This window comes from Oryctolagus cuniculus, chromosome 2 (genome assembly GCF_964237555.1).
Source record: "Oryctolagus cuniculus chromosome 2, mOryCun1.1, whole genome shotgun sequence".
Taxonomy (NCBI): domain Eukaryota; kingdom Metazoa; phylum Chordata; class Mammalia; order Lagomorpha; family Leporidae; genus Oryctolagus; species Oryctolagus cuniculus.
Genome location: NC_091433.1, coordinates 177,381,605 through 177,397,589, shown reverse-complemented (window position 1 = coordinate 177,397,589; position 15,985 = coordinate 177,381,605). Strand labels below are relative to the sequence as shown.

General features: G+C 61.2%; 1 protein-coding gene across 4 annotated transcripts in view; it reads right to left on the bottom strand.

Moving 5' to 3' along the window:
* Nucleotides 1–15,985, bottom strand: part of DNMT3A (DNA methyltransferase 3 alpha) — a 92,818-nt gene that overhangs the window by 60,785 nt on the left and 16,048 nt on the right. For 3 of the 4 annotated variants that reach the window (XM_070069735.1, XM_051840839.2, XM_051840833.2), the window contains exon 2: nucleotides 6,293–6,540. In XM_070069735.1, coding sequence (XP_069925836.1) covers nucleotides 6,293–6,355 — 63 coding nt within the window. In that variant the 5' untranslated portion in view covers nucleotides 6,356–6,540. Of the gene's footprint in view, nucleotides 1–6,292; nucleotides 6,541–6,668; nucleotides 6,793–15,985 lie in introns of those variants that run through there. The other variant, XM_051840847.2, reaches the window with a different exon arrangement.

Genomic DNA, 15,985 nt, shown 5'->3' with positions numbered 1-15,985 from the left:
CTCTGCTCGGCCCTCACCTTCCAGAGGAGCCAAGATAAAATTACTTTGCAGCCGTGTGACCTGCGCCAAGTCTCTGAACCTCTCGAAACCTCAGTTCCTGGCCTGTTAAATGGGGAGAACGGGGGCCGGTGCTGTGAGGTAGCAGTGCTGGCATCCCATATGGCTCTCGGTCCTGGCTGCTCCACTTCCGATCCAGCTCTCTGCTGTGGCCTGGGAATCTGCCCAGTTGCGGCCATTTGGGGTGTGAACCAGTGGGTGGAAGACCTCTCTCTCTGCCTCTGCCTCTCTGTAACTCTGCCTTTCTAAAAATTAAGTATATATATATATATATATATATATTTTAAATGGGGATAATGACAATAGGCACCTCCTGAATTACCGTGGGAATGAAAGGAAACTCCTTTCCCCGCCCATCCACGCCGTCCCCACGTGACATGGGAGGATGCTCTGTGGCTCTCTGCAGGCCTCCAGCCCACCTCCCAGGTGTCCTGGGACAGCAGCTCCAGCTCCCTGCTCTGCCTTTCCGACCCTGGCCCTGGGGGACCCGCCCCTCACCCGCGCTGGGCTCATCCTGACATGTAGGGCAGGAGAGCGCCCCCCAGCGGCAGCCGCTCTCCTGGCCCCCAGAACATAACAATGGTCCCCCATCCAGAGGTAGATCTCACTGCCATTTGCTTCTGTGTTGCTTCTGTCAACAGGTGACAGGACCTCAGGCCTCCTGTGCCTGCAGAACAGGAGAGAGAGAGAAGTTTCCCTCACACGCTGGGCTCTCAGTGGGCTCTCAGTGGGGCAGGCAAAGTGGTGCAGTGGGTTAAGCCATTGCATGCACTTCCTGCATCCTGTATCTGAGTGCTGGTTCGAATCCGGGCTGCTCTGCTCCAGATCCAGCTCCCTGCTAACAGCCTGGGAAAGCAGTGGAAGATGGCCTGAGTGCTTGGGCTCCTGCACCCACAAGGGAGACCTGGAGGAAGCTCCAGGCTCCTGTCTTCAGCCTGGACAGATCAGGGCCATCGCATTCAGTAGGGGAGTGACCCAGTGGATAGAAGATATCTCTTTCTCTCTCTCTCTCTCTCTCTCTCCCCCTTTCTCCACCACTCTGCCTTTTAAATAAATAAATGAATATTTTAAAAGCAAAAAATAAGTAAATAACCCCTGGTGCTTACCTCCCATGCCATGTGGGGCCTCACTGGCCCTAACCCACAAAGGTGCAGGCAGGCAAGTGAGGGAGTGACAGGGAAGCAACACACAGGTGAACACACAGAGCGACCCCCAGAATGACCCATCAGGCGGAGGCAGTCGTGCCGCCCAGACGCCGAGTCACGTGGCAGAGGCCAGATTGAAATACGGCTCTATTTCCAGAGTGCAGCCGGCCCCGCCCGGGACTGTGCTGACCGCAAGCTTAATTAAACTTGACATACAATCATGCCTAACTTAAGCACAAAACCTAGGTCCTGGGCGGCTCACGTGTGGGCGCTGCGGTACATCACACACCTGCCGCGGGAGACCCAAGCATCGGGTCACCTCCACGGAGTGCAAGACACACGGCCATGACCCGTGCTCCTGACCAGCAGGGGGCAAGTGGCTTTTCCTCTAAGTGAAGTGACCACCTGAAGCCCAGAGCCAGCCTCAGCGATGGCGTCGGGGCACTGGGGGGTCACAAAGGCGGAGTATGCCCAGGAGGGGCCCACAGACCCGTGCGTCAGCAAGAACGCAGAGCCCGGGGCTGGCAGGGACCTGCCCAAGGATGCTCTTGAGCTTTCGTCCCAGGGCAGGGAGACCCTCAGAGCCCGAGCGAAATCAGTGCTTGCCAGGCCTCTGGGCTGGACTTCGAGGGGCAGCACTGGCCATGTATGTGCGCTCACACGCCTGCACATGTATACACGTATACACATATGTGTACATGTGGCTGTGCTCCCCAGAACCAATCCTCGCACACACACACTGCCCTTCTGCTACACAGCAGGACAGGGTGTAATCGGGGGCTGCTCAAGAGGCCCCTTCCTCCTCGGGGTGGGGGGCTGGGCCCCCCATCTCTATCTTCCTGCCCCTACTCTCTCACTAGCTCCTCCAGGGATGGTGACTTGGTTCACCCAGTAGACGGCGCAGCCCTCCTGCGTGCTACTCAGGTGTCCAAGTCTGGAGCAAGAGAGGGAGGGAGGGGAGAGGCGGCAGGAGTGGCAAGCAGCAGCGCGTCCACGGCAGGGTCTCCACTGCACGTGCACACAGCCCGCACGCCGGCTTGCGTGTGCGACAGCCTACAGGAAGTGAGGTGCCCCCAAGTCCACCCAGGGCGGGGCAAGGCTCTCTCTGGCCATCCCGACTTCCGGTCTAACACAGCACACTCGAACCTGCAGCAGAGGCCCCTGGAACGTCCACGGTCGCCTTGCCCGCTCCCTCTGCCCGCCAAGGGCCACCCCCCACAACCTGCACATCCCCTCTAAGCTCCTGGCCTCCCTGCTGCTCTCCTCCCCACTGTCTCCAGCAAGGCCTGTCCCCTCCCTCTGAACCCCACTGACCAGCTCACCTGACCACAGTCAGGGCTGTCTCCCCCTTGCCCCCCCAACAGCCCCCACCCTTCCCATCGTGTGGTTGCCGGGCGGGGGCGCACACCCCCATGAGACTACACGGCCAGGCCGCCACCGCCCAGAGCTCTGCACCTGCCTGCAGGACCTGGACCCCGCCAGCAGGGTCGCACCCACCCTTGCTTTCCCTGCCTTTCTCTCCATAGGATGAGCACCTGCTCTGTGCCACTGCAGGGCCCAGCCCCCTCCTCCCCAGAGTTTCCCACCCAGCAGTCCGGCCTTTGTAGCCTGATGGTCTTCCCAGGTGCAGCTGCTGTGGGGAGTAATGCAGGGCGGCCCGAGGCAGGACTCGGGCCAGAGAAGAGGGAGCATTAGGGAGAGGGCCTACTCCGGGCAGAGGAAACCCACACACAAAGGCCTGGCAGCTCCAGGAAGAACTGGAGTGAAAGGTGCCTGGAGGCGTGGCAAGGAGGCTGGAAGGGCGTATGGGGCCAGGCGGCAAAGGGGCCAGCAGGCGGCCACACCCCTTCCCTCAGGCTCACCAAACAGTTCCTTTGTGCCCGGTGCCTGTGGCGCCTCTGCCATGCTCCGCGGGCTGCAGACCAAGCCTGTGCCTCCCCCTCTGCAGCTTCCCCGGGGCCTGGCATTCACAGGCGGCCATGGTGGCTGCCGGAGACTCTGACCGCCCTCCCCGGGGCAGCTCCCTGGCGCTGATGGAGCCAGCCCGGAGGTGCCAGGGAGGTGTGCCAGGTGAGCCGGCATGCGCGGCGTGGGCGTGGGCTTGAGGCCCGGCAGCTCACCACCACGCACTCGCTCTATCGGCCCGGGGGATCTGTGGCTGGGCGTGTGTTGCTGCTCGAGCCAGAGCAGTTACTATGGGTAGATAATAATAGCAGTCGTAATCCTTCATAATTGGACCAGACTTTGCTGTCTGCAGGGTACTTCCATGCCCATGACCTCATCTGACTTCCACAACCGCCCCGTAAAACAGGCAGGGCTAGAGTTTCTATCCCCAGTTTCCAGCTGAGCAAACACAAGCCCAGATGGCCTGAAGTCACATCTCCAGTGAGTGGCATCCTCTGGCCTGGGACCTGAGCCTTCTGACTCCTCGGCCAGCTCCCCATCCCCATCCTGAACCCCTCGATATTGTGGGCCTGGCTTGTCCATGGGAGGGGGCCAGGAGTGACACAAGGCGGTGGAGCCAGCTACCTGCCACCATCCCCCCCACCCAGCAAGCGCCTGGCTCTAGAGCTGTCTGCACATCCGGCCTGGGCAGGGGGAGGCTCCGGGTCACTTAATTCGGCTGGCGCCATGGCTCACGTGGTTAATCCTCCACCTGTGGTGCCGGCATCCCATATGGGCGCTGAGTTCTAGTCCCGTTTGCTCCTCTTCCAGTCCAGCTCTCTGCTGTGGCCCGGGAGGGCAGTGGAGGATGGCCCAGGTCCTTGGGCCCTGCACCCGCTTGGGAGACCAGGAGAAGCACCTGGCTCCTGGCTTCAGATCAGCGCAGTGCCGGCCATAGCGGCCATTTAGGGGGTGAACCAACGGAAGGAAGACCTGTCTCTGTCTCTCTCTCACTGCCTGTCAACCTGTCTACCTGCCAAATAAAAAAAAAATTCCTTAAAAAAAAATTCAACAGAGGAACAGAGCCAGGCCCAACCAGAGCAGGGAACCAGCACCAGCCATGGCGACCACAATGGGCACAGGTGGCTGTGGGCCGCCCGGCTCCATGGCTGCAGGCTGGACAGGCAAGTCGCTGGACATGAGGGTGTGTGTGTGTGTCTGTGTGTGTCCCTGGGCTCTGTGGGCACGAGGGTGTGTGTGTGTGTGTGTGTCCCTAGGCTCTGTGGGCATGAGGGTGTGTGTATGTGTGTGTGTGTCCCTGCGCTCTGTGGGCATGAGGGTGTGTGTGTCCCTGGGCTCTCTGGGCATGAAGGTGTGTGTGTGTGTCCCTGGGCTCTGTGGGCACGAGGGTGTGTGTGTGTGTGTATGTCTGTGTCCCTGGGCTCTGTGGGCATGAGGGTGTGTGTGTGTGTGTGTGTGTATCCCTGGGCTCTGTGGGCACGGATATGTGTGTGTGTGTATGTCCCTGGGCTCTGTGGGCATGAGGGTGTGTGTGTGTGTGTGTGTGTGTGTGTCCCTGGGCTCTGTGGGCACGAGGGTGTGTGTGTGTGTCCCTGGGCTCTGTGGGCATGAGGGTGTGTGTGTGCGTGTGTGTGTCCCTGGGCTCTCTGGGCACGAGGGTGTGTGTGTGGGTGTGTCCCTGGGCTCTATGGGCATGAGGGCGTGTGTGTGTGTGTGTGTGTCCCTGTGCTCTGTGGGCATGAGGGTGTGTGTGTGTGTGTGTGTGTGTCCCTGGGCTCTGTGGGCATGAGGGTGTGTGTGTGTGTGTCCCTGGGCTCTGTGGGCACGAGGGTGTGTGTGTGGGTGTGTCCCTGGGCTCTATGGGCATGAGGGTGTGTGTGTGTGTGTGTGTGTCCCTGGGCTCTGTGGGCACGAGGGTGTGTGTGTGTGTGTGTGTGTGTCCCTGGGCTCTGTGGGCACGAAGGTGTGTGTGTGTCCCTGTGCTCTGTGGGCACGAGGGTGTGTGTGTGTGTGTGTGTGTGTGTCCCTGGGCTCTGTGGGCACGAGGGTGTGTGTGTGTGTGTCCCTGGGCTCTGTGGGCACGAGGGTGTGTGTGTGTGTGTCCCTGGGCTCTGTGGGCATGAGGGTGTGTGTGTGTGTGTGTGTGTGTGTGTCACTGGGCTCTGTGGGCACGAGGGTGTGTGTGTGTGTGTGTGTGTGTGTCCCTGTGCTCTGTGGGCACGAGGGTGTGTGTGTGTGTGTGTGTGTGTGTGTGTGTGTGTGCGCGTGCACAGGACCCATAGCCAGCATGCAGAAGAGGCTCCCGTCTAGACCCACTGCCGACAGGCTGGGCTCAGCGCCCTCAGCTGTAGAGCTGGGCCACTGTACTTGCCCCTTTTGTCTCCAAAGACAAGTGGAACAACAGGAGGGAACCCCTCAGAAAACAGAAACACCTCTGAGGATGGGCGGGGAGGGGCAGGAAGGGACTGAGCACGTATGAGCAGGTCTCAGAGCTCCGCTGGCCTCCTGCAGGCAGTACCGGGCTCCAGAGAGCGCAGGAGCCCCACAGCTGCTGCCAACCCCGCATTCCACAAACAAAACTGCTGCAGCCGTGAGCGGCCCCTCTGCGGCTCCCAGACCCCAGCAGGCGTCACCAGCCCCTACCACGCCAGGCAGAGGAAGGAGCTATGGGGGCGCGGGCACAGCAGCCCCAAGAGCCGGGGACCCACAGACACCATCATGTGGGCAGGGGTGCCGAGTCACAGTGCTGAGGGCTCTGGGGAACCTGTCCTGTGGATGCACCAGGCCCCACAAGGTCCCGAGGCAGCCTGTAGCGCCCAGGGGGGCTTCCCACCTGTGTGGCGTGAGCCCCTCTAACTGGTGTAGGCCCAGCTTGCTTCTTGGCATTAGGGTGGAGGGCTCACAACTCTGAAAACAGCTCCCAGGCCAGAAGCCACCACCTCTCCGGCACACCCCCACCATCACCCCATGAGTGGCAGGGTGGGCTTCGCGCCACCTCCTGTGGAAGCCAGGGATGGGTGGCCACACCACCACCCAGGGCTCAACCTCCTGCTCCACCTCCAGCGTGGAACCGTTCCCGGCCTCAGTGTCCCCATCACCACCACCGGGACGCCACCCTGCTGCGCGGGGTGCTCGGAGCTCAGCACGCCCCAGCTGTCCCCCGACCCGCGGAGCCCGCCGCTCACCTTTCGGTCCTCGTCCCGCTCCGGAGCGGAGCTGCTGGTGTCCCCGGGGCCGCTGGAGGGCATGGCGGGCAGCTGGGTGGCAGGAGGCAGGCCGGGGGCGCGCGGGGCTGGGGGGCTGTCGGGCTTCGAGGAAGGAGTTATCGTGGTCTCGGCGGGCGGGGGTTAAAGTGTGAACATAGGTCCCGGCCTTGGGCCCGCTGGCGAACGCTGCCTCGGTGCTGGTGGGTTCTGGCTTCGGAAGGCTCCACCTGCGGGAGATGGGAGGCGGGTGAGCAGGGCAGGGCGCCCACCCCCGCCCCCACCCGTCCCCAGCCCAGGGCCACGCCTGGCTTGTGAGGCCTCGGGCCTCTGGCCTCACCCCATCTCCCGGCCTCACCAGTGCCCCAGAGACTGGGGAAGCCGAGGCAGGCTCTGGCGGCGTGGCACGGCCAGGCTCCCTCAGGGCCCCCACAGAGCCCCGCTGCCGCGTTGCCGCGCTGGGCGCCTCCTCCCTTCTCGCCCCCGCCGCCGCCGTCGCCGCCGCCGTGTGCGTCTGTGCTTCCCGCACCCTCCCTCCCACCCCAGCCAGCCCCTGGGAAATCCCAGCCTCCCCCAGAGGCCCCCGGCCCCCGGCTACATTTTCCTTCCAGTCTGTCCTCACCCGACCCCCACCCCCACACCGCGGGCGCCACGTGGAGGAAGTGAGCGGCGGTCACAGGATGTAGTGAAATGAGTGTCACCTCACTTCAGGACCAGCGCCGGGGCCCACACAGCGCTGAGATCTGAGCTCAGGCCGCAGCCAGGCTCACGGCCCCGGTCCGGGGCTCAGCTCTCTAGGGGACGCCCTGGAGGGGAGAGGCCACGGGCTCCGCCACGGCCACGCCGAGCCAGAGCTGGTGGGCTTCGGTGGACCCTCCGAACCCAGGGGGCTCGGCAACCTCCCTAGGTCAGGTGTGGGCCTGAAGCCAGCCCAGTAACAAAGCCAGGGCCACGGGCCACAGCTGGGCGCCCAGGATGAGGGGGGTGAGGGTGGGGAGGGGGTGCTGGTGCCTCAGCCCCCCTGCACTAACGGCGCAGAGCTCCCCAGCCCCCCAGCCCCAGGGAGAGCGCCAGGCCTGCCCGGGAGGGGCTTGGCAGCCAGGGGAAAGTGGGAGGCCAGCTGGATCAGGGCCACCCACACCCTTCCCCTTGCAGTTCCCCTGCTGCTCCCCCGGCTCCCCTCCCTCCTGGGCTTCTCCTCCCATCCCCCTCCAGCCAGAGCTCCCTGGAAAACCAGGAACCGGAGGCGGCACAGGCACAAGCTTGGCTCTCCCGGGGGGAGAGGGGGGGCAGTCCCTGCAGGGGGTGGGTGCCCAAATCCCAGCCTTGCCCTGGGAGAAGTGGGAGAAGGCTGGAGCTGGGAGGGGCCTTGTAGGGGCCAGAACAGGAAGGGCCCAGACAGGGCGAGGGCCCCCTGCCCCCTCCACCCCAGCTCAGCCGCAGGAAGTCCAGGTATACCGCACCTCATTTCCCCACACTCAGGCCTTGCTCCCAGAGGGCACCGTGGGAGGAGTCCCCGGCAGACACCGGGCAGAGCTCCCACGGCACCAATCCTAGCTCCCGGCTGCACCTGAGGCCCCGGCCGGTTAGGACTTGAACCCAGGTTTCTCTGATTCTACAGCTCTGGGGTTGGGCTCTCGGGAAGCTACTCACACCCAACTCGTACGGCAACAGGGCCCGGGAGCCAGCAGCACCCCGGCAGCCAGCGATGCCCTCGGTACTCCCCACCCCCAACAAAGCCTTCGGAAGATACAGAGGCTGAGAGAGGCAGAGAGGCGGGGGAAGGACACGGACCCCCGTCACACGCCCAGGTCTCCCTGGCCTCAGTTCCCATCCGTCAGATGGGAGTGGTGGACCTGCCCAGCTGTTGGATACCCACGGGCAATGAGGCCGGAGGTGTGGCCGGACAAGGCTGGGGCCCCAGAATGGAGAATGCGAGACCCAGGCATGAAGGAAGGAAGCAGAGTTTGTCTCAACGCTGCCCGGGAGACAGGCAGACGGCACCTGTGCCCCCAGCAGCACTGCCCGTCGGGAGAAGCCGGGGCCTCCGCGGGGACAGCAGGACATCACGGGCACTGACCCCGGAGGCAGGCCCCGGAAAGGAACGGAAAGAGACGCTTCCTCATTCGCTTCTGCGCCACTCGAGAGCCTGACGTCTGAGCGGCAGAAACCGCCCTCACATTAACACAGCTGACCTGAGCCGCCCCCCGGTCCCCTGTGCTGCCCCATGGACCACCCCAGGCAGCAGGCGGGCCTCAAGCCCACCGGCGTCATCTAGAACCATCCAGCATGGCAGGCCACGTACTGCAGCACCCTGGGGGCCCCCTTCATGTCCAAGGTCCCCGGGCTCGGCACAGCACAATCCCCACCCCACCCCACCCCCGCCTGGACAAGCTGCCTCCTCTCAGGCGGCCTGGGCGCCGGGCGTGGGCTGCTCCCGGGCCCTAGGTCCCCACACGGCAGCCAGCATCCATTACGCAGCACCGCCCTGCTACTCCAGCTGTCCCCAGAACCCAATTGCCACCAAACACCTCCGCTAGGATCCCTGCCTCCACGACCACCGTGCCCACGGTGACCATGAATAACGTGGCTCACGGCAACAGGGACGTCTCTTAGGGAATCCGAGTGTGTGGGTGTCGCTACTACTACATGGACCACCAAGCTATTACGGAAAGGGATTGGGCTGTCTGAATACACACCAGGTTCCACTGCCTTCCACACGCAACCCTGAACAGATGTATTCCGCACTTTTTTTACTTACTGCTTTTTATTCTTCCAAAAGGCAGAGAAGCAGAGAGACAGACACAGAGAGGTGGACAGAGAGAGCTCCCGTTCGCTGCTTCACTTCCCAAGTGCCCACCACAGCGGGCGTTGGGCCTGGTCCAAAGCCAGGATCTGGAACCTCGATCCGGGTCCCCTGTGTGGGTGGCAGAGACCCAAGTCCCCGAGCCAGCAGCATGGTCTCCTAGGATGCACATTACCAAGTTGCTGGAATAGGGAGCTAAGGCAGGACTCAAACCCAGGCACTCTGAGATGAGGTGCAGGCATTTAACAGCTATGCCAAATACCTACCCAGGATTTTTTTTTTTTTTAAAGAAGATGTAAATTCACAAGACAAGAGATTCCACTATCCAGATCTGGAGAACTGCAAAGCAGCCCTGGGACCACCACATTTGAGGCAGGGGTATGAACACCTATTTGTAACAGAGTCCTGGACGTGACAGCGTCAGCTGCTCTGGGACTAGGGGTGAAGAGGGTGCAGGTGTGAAAATCAAGAGACGGAACGAAAGCAGCAAAATCCCCCGAGTCTGAAGGCTTATTCCTGTTCTCTGGAGGGCATAAACCAAGGACATTTTGCACACAGCCAAGTGGCACAGGGGAGAGTGGTGACACATCAAAGCCAAGGGCACGAAGCTGACTCGCCCACTGTGAGTGCCTCGGGCTCTTCCGCAGCGGGGCCCAAGAATGCTGGCAGGGGCTGGCATTGTGGGCAGCGGGCTGAGTTTCTGCTTGGGACCCCTGTATCCCCCATCAGTGCACCGGTTCGAGTCCTGGTTGCTCTGCTTCTGATCCAGCTTCCTGCTCATGTGCCTGGGAGGGCAGCAGATGATGGCTCAAGGACTTGGGCCCCTGGCATCCACATGGGAGGACCCGGATGGAGTTCCTGGCCCCTGACTTTGGCCTGGCTCAGCCAGGGGAGTGAACCAACTGGCGGAAATCTCTGTCTCTCTGTTGCTGGAAATTTATTTTTTTTAAGATGGCAGTCCAAGTAGACACACGGGAAGGCACCGTGTGTGAGACTGAACGCTGCTGTGTCCAGGGGAGGGAAGTGGGTCCGAGAGCACCGAGCCAGCGCAGCCTCAGACTGCTCAGCACCAGTCCTGCCAGCAGACCGCCGGGCACCCACACCTACACCAGTCCCGACCTGGAGTGCTCTTGGCCCAGCCACGCCGTCGTCAACTGGGGGAGTCAAGACACTTTCAGACGCACAAGGTCTCTCGGGCTCTGTCTCAGCGAGGTGTCCCCTGAGACCGGGACAGAGGAGCAGGGAGTCTCAGGAGGACAGTGGAAAGAGAACATGACGGCAGCCTGGTCCCCAGAGTGTCCGGTGCTGTTGTCGCCACGCCCTCTGCCACTGGACCCGACAGATCCGGGTATCACTCACCGCCACACTCCGCCATACAAACCCAAGAACTGATTGATGTCGGATATCGGTGGGCACTCGTCTTGGAGGATGACCCCAAGGTGGGAGTGACAGGGACACCAGTACTTGAGCCATCACCAGCTGCTTCCCAGGCTGTGCATGGGCGGGAGGCTGGATCAGAAGTGCAGCAGCTGGGACTTGCACCAGGTCCACCAGCACGGGACGTGGGCATCCCAGGAGGTGACCTAAGTCACTCTGCCAAGTGCCTGCCCCCACCTTTCACTTCTAAGGACCCTGGTGGTTCCACTGGACCCACCCAGCTCACCCAGGATAAATCTCCCATCCAGCCCAGGGTCCTCAGCGTAGTCACACCTGCAGGGTCCCTTTTGCCACGTAACCTCACACGTTCACAGGGTCAGGGGAGTAGGACTCCCTGCCTGGGAGCTCACCACTGCCTGCTGCAAGCACACGCATACGCACACTGACAGATGCACAGGACACCCCGGAAGAACCCTGCAAGTTTTGTTGATAGCGCCCCTGCCACAAAAACTACCAAGGAGGGTGGCTGGGGAGTCGAAAGGTTGGCCGTGGACGAGGCCTGCTAACTAGGAAACCAATGGAGGACTTCGGCATAGGGGCATCAGTGCAGCGTGGACGCACATCACTCAGAAACACGGACGTGAACTTGCCAGAAGAAACGGCGGAAGGAAGGAGGGTGGCTGCCTCTGAGACCGGGAAGAGAGGAGCAGTCAGGAACAAGGGTGTTTTGTGAGATTTCAGTCCCGTTTGACTTAAGTTATGTGCGTAGGCAACCGTGAGTAATAAGAATGAAGGAGACAGAATGTGGGTGGGACACGCACGGTGGTGCTGCGGGTGAAGCCGCTGCCTGGGACATCTGCATTCTACACTGACGCCTCCGGGACCCAGGCCTGCCGCCTCCTCCGCTCTGACCCTGCTCCTCGCTGATTCACCTAAGAGGAGCAAGTGCTTGGGCCCCTGCCACTCTCGCGGGAGACCCAGGTGGGGCTCCTGCCTCTGACTTTGCCCTGGCTCAGCGCTGGCTCTTGTGAGCATCTGGGTCGGGGAGTGAACAAGTGGATGGATGATCTCTGTTTTCCTCTGTCACTCAAATAAATTAAATAAAACGAGTAAATAAACATTGAGAAGGAGAAAGGGGGCGGCCTTATTAAGAGGCGCACGTCCCTCGTGCATCAGGGCTGGTGTCTGCCTGGGGGCCTCCTGTGTGAGTCCAGGGCAGCTGCTCTGAGAGCCCGGCGCCCAGAACTGCCACCATCGACACCGCCTCCCTCCCCACTGCTCCCCCAGCCTCACCAAACGTGTCATCCTCCAAATACATCATTTCCATCCAGGCCAGCCCAGGCTCTGCACCTGCACCTTCCATAACCCCGGCCACGGGCCCCCGCCGCCTCATTAGCGCCCCCTAGGCCCAAAGACCCACAGGTCCAGCACCTCCCAGCCATCATCAGGGCCATCCCTGCCACCACAGTCCCAGAGCCATGCCCCTGGCTGCTCAGCCCCCAGCTCCTGGGCACAACCCCCCACAGCCAGTGCCAGCTGCGAGGTCCCCTGACGGACCCATCCCAACAGGGCTCGTGTAGAACTGTCTCCTTCCAGAGCCGAACCCTCAGTGTCCACAAACCCAAAGCCTTGCTGCACCCCAAACACCCCCAGGCATCACCGAGGGGCCCCGCCCCTCCATCCCAGGTCCCCTGCCCTTCCCCCAGGCAGACCTGGGTTTGGTTGTGCTCGTGGCTCCACCCCCACCCCAGGTGCAGAGCACGTGCCCAGGCAGAGCCAAGCAGAGCCCGGCCTGGGACGCCTGGGACGAGGTGGAGCTGCTGTCTTGCAGCTGCCACGTGGGGCGGGCTTGCCTGAGATCAAAGGCAGAGGGCTCAGACTTCACAGCCGCTGCACCTGCAGGCGGGGCGTCTCACACACTCCTCTGGCCTGAGTCTATGACTGGCGGCTGACACGGCCCTGACTCACACGCCAGTCTCAGCCTCCTGTGGTCCTCCCAGGGAGGCCGACTGCATGGGGTCCCATCCTGGCCTCCTTCCTTTCACCCACTGATTTACTCCCCAAATGCCCACAACAGCCACGGCTGGGCCAGGCCAAAGCCAGGAGCCGGTAACTCCATCTGTCTCTCAAGTTGGTGGCAGGGGCCCAAGCACCTGGGCCATCCCCTGCTGTCTTCCCAGGACATCAGCAGGCAGCTGGGTCAGAAACAGAGCAGGCAGGACTCGAACCAGGCACTCTGTGGTGGGATTCGGGCTTCCCAAGCGGTGGCTTAACCCACTATACCACAGCACCTGCCCCCGGCCTTATTTCTCATCAGCTCTGGGATCTGACCCCAAACCATGCCTCAGTCTCCTCAGCTGTGAAATGGGGAGAACGAAGAGTACTCACCACCCGGGCTGCTGTGAGGTTTAAATTGGGATGCATTAAAAATGTTTACAAGAGTGGCTGGCACAGGGAAAACACCCAATAAGCCTTCAGGATTATCTGTCCCTGACTCACCCGGCCAGCAGCCTTCACCTCCTCAGAATCCATGGGGCGCCCGCGGGCAGCCAGCACCAGCGCCGAGTCCTGGCGCTCACCACACCCCCGAGCAGCCAGCCCGGCACACGGAGCATCTTCTCAATCCTTACAGCCCACCCAACTCTCGGGAGTCAGGGGCTATTTTATTTTCATTATTTGAAAGGCAGGGAGACAGAGAGACAGCAAGAGACACAGAGAGAAGAGAGATCCGTCCGCTCATTCACTCCCCAAATGCCTGCAACAGCCAGAGCTGGGTCAGGCAGAAGCCGGGAGCCTACAACTCCATCTGGGTCTCCCCTGTGGGTGGCAGGGCCCAAGCACTCGAGCCATCAGCTGCTGCCTCTTAGGGTGCACACAGCAGGAAGCTGGATTAGAAGCAGAGTAGCCGGCACTCAAACCAGATACTCCAATGTGCTACTGGGCCTCCCCAGTGGCATCCTAACCGCTCTGTCAAATGACTGCCCCAAAGTGGCTGCTATGTTTACCCCCAGATGAGAAAAACACAGTACAGAGAGGATGATGAGATCGCCCAAGGTCCCAGAGCTCGTGGGTGGTGGAGGCAGCAGATGCGATCCAAGTGTCTCCCACGGAGCTGCCCACGGTCCTGCACCCCTCAGAATCACCCACGGCCAGGCTGTGGCTGCTCCAGACACGTTAACTTGGATGCAGCGTGGTCAGAAAATAAAGTTTCAGGGCAGGCGTCTGACGCAGTAGTTCAGACACCACTTGGGACACCCACATCCCATGCGGCAGTGCCTGGGTTTGGGTCCCAGCTCCACTCCCAATCCCAGCTTCCTGCTCACACCCTAGGAGGCAGCAGCTGACGGCTCAAGAACTTGGGTCCCCGCCACCCACAGGGGAGACCCAGACTGAGTTCCACGCTCTGGGCTTCAGCCTGGCCAAATCAGGCTGTTGTGGAGACTTGGGGAGTGAACAGCAGATAGAAGTGTGCTCTCGCTCTCTCTCGCTGCCTTCAAGTAAATAAATACATAAAGCTTCAAATAAGAGAGAGAAGGCTTCCGGTCTCCCTTTTCTGGTTAGGCTTCCCGGAAGCGGGCACTGTAATATTGCAATCATAATGCTCGATGTCCTAGGCACCGACCGTGTGCCAGACACTGTCACCAAAGCAATCCCATTATACAAAGCAGGTTTTATTGTTATTCCCATTTTACGGAAGAAGAAACTGAGGCTCAGAGAGATTCCTTAGCTTGCCAAGGTTGCACAGCTGGAAGGTCCCAGGACAGGATTAGGAATCCAGGTCTGTCTAACTCCGGGGTCCCCACCTGCCCTATCGCCTGCCAGGTGGTGACAAGTGCCCAGCCTGGCACAAGCTGGGGGCCAGCAGGCAGCCTGGGTCTCCCAGGTGTCCCGGCTCCTGCGACAGAGGTGGGTATGGCGGGGGGAGTTCTTGTGGCACATTTGAGTGAGATGCCTCAGTCATCCCACTGCTCTGCCTATAGACATCACTCACACCCAAACCACCGGCTGCCCCTCAAGGCCCAAAGTCCCCGGGGACGGGCCCACATGCCACCTGCAAAAGCCCTGCAGTCACAGGGGACGGCTCCCGAGGTCCTGGCACCCCCAGCACGGGCACCGATGATCACACCACACCTGCTGCCACCATGCCGGCCGGGTGGGAGCCAGGCCTCTGCTCACCCCAGTGCTTATCACGGCACAGCCCCGAGGTGGGGGGAGGGGGAGGGTTATGCCCCAAACAGACTCTGCGAAGGAGCTGAACTTGTTCCCAGGAGCCAAAATGAGCCCACACAGACTTCCATACAGGAGCGCCATGGGACCCGGGAGTCGGGGTGGCCAGGTAGAAAGCCACTGGACAGGTCACTCTGCAGTCCCTGGTGGCTCTGAGTCTTTCGTCCCTGGAGGAGGGGACCCACGGCCGCACCTGTGTCATCTCTCTCTTTTCAACCCTCTCTGAGCAATGCTCCGCACCTGCCACGGCCAGAGCCCTTGCCGCCTCCCCCATGTGTCGGCATCAGCCCCGGACCTGCAGAGCCCCACTTCCCAGGGGACAGCACAGCACTCCTACTGGAAGGTACGGCGTCCACCGGCTTCCTCAGACCCCTCGGCCACCAAAGCATTGGCTGCGCCAAGTGAGTGGGGAGGAGAAGTTGGGTGCCGACGCGCCACAAAGCCAAAGAGGACCGTGTGGAAGCCAGGGCGGTCTCTGGTGCCTCGTCAGATGTCCGTGCCCCAGAGTCGGGGTCAGTGGAAAATTCCAGGAACAAAGCAAAGCAGGACAAGCGAGGACCCGGATCCTTCGGGGAGGAAGCGTGACCCACGGAGGTCCCAGCTAGCGTGGAGGAGATGCAGGCCGGGTAACGGGAGAGGGAAGGCAGAGGGCAAACGGGGCCTTGCGGACAAATGCGGAAGCGAGGCTGGGGCAGCTTTGCGATTTCTCGACCTCCTTGATGGATGTGTGGTTGTTTGCTTATGTGGTTCCCACTGTCTTGGTGTTTTGTTTTGTTTTTTCTCCTCTCTCATTCTTCCGATTGCTAACTTTATAATTTGATTTTTAGGTAGCAGAATGTTCAGGGCGACCGTGACTGGATTTCAGGCATTATAATAACTTGGGATTGACATGAGTGCTTACTCCTAGATTGGGCAAAAAGGTGAGATTATCAGCTAACTTTGGCCCGTGCTGTGGTGGAGCAGATTAAGTCACCACCTGCAGTGCCGGCATCCCATATGGGCACCAGTTTGTGTCCTGGCTGCTCCTCTTCCGATCCAGCTCCCTGCTATGGCCTGGGAAAGCAGTGGAAGAGGGTCCCAGTGCTTGAAGTGGGTGCCCCTGTACCCATGTGCAGACCCAGAAGAAGCTCCTGTTGAGGCCATTTGGGGAGTGAACCAGCGGTTGGAAGATTCTCTCTCTTCTCTCTCTCTCTCTCTCTCTGCCTTTCCAATAAGTATAAATAAATATTTTGGAGGAAAAAGGTAACCACGAGTTCACGGGTAGG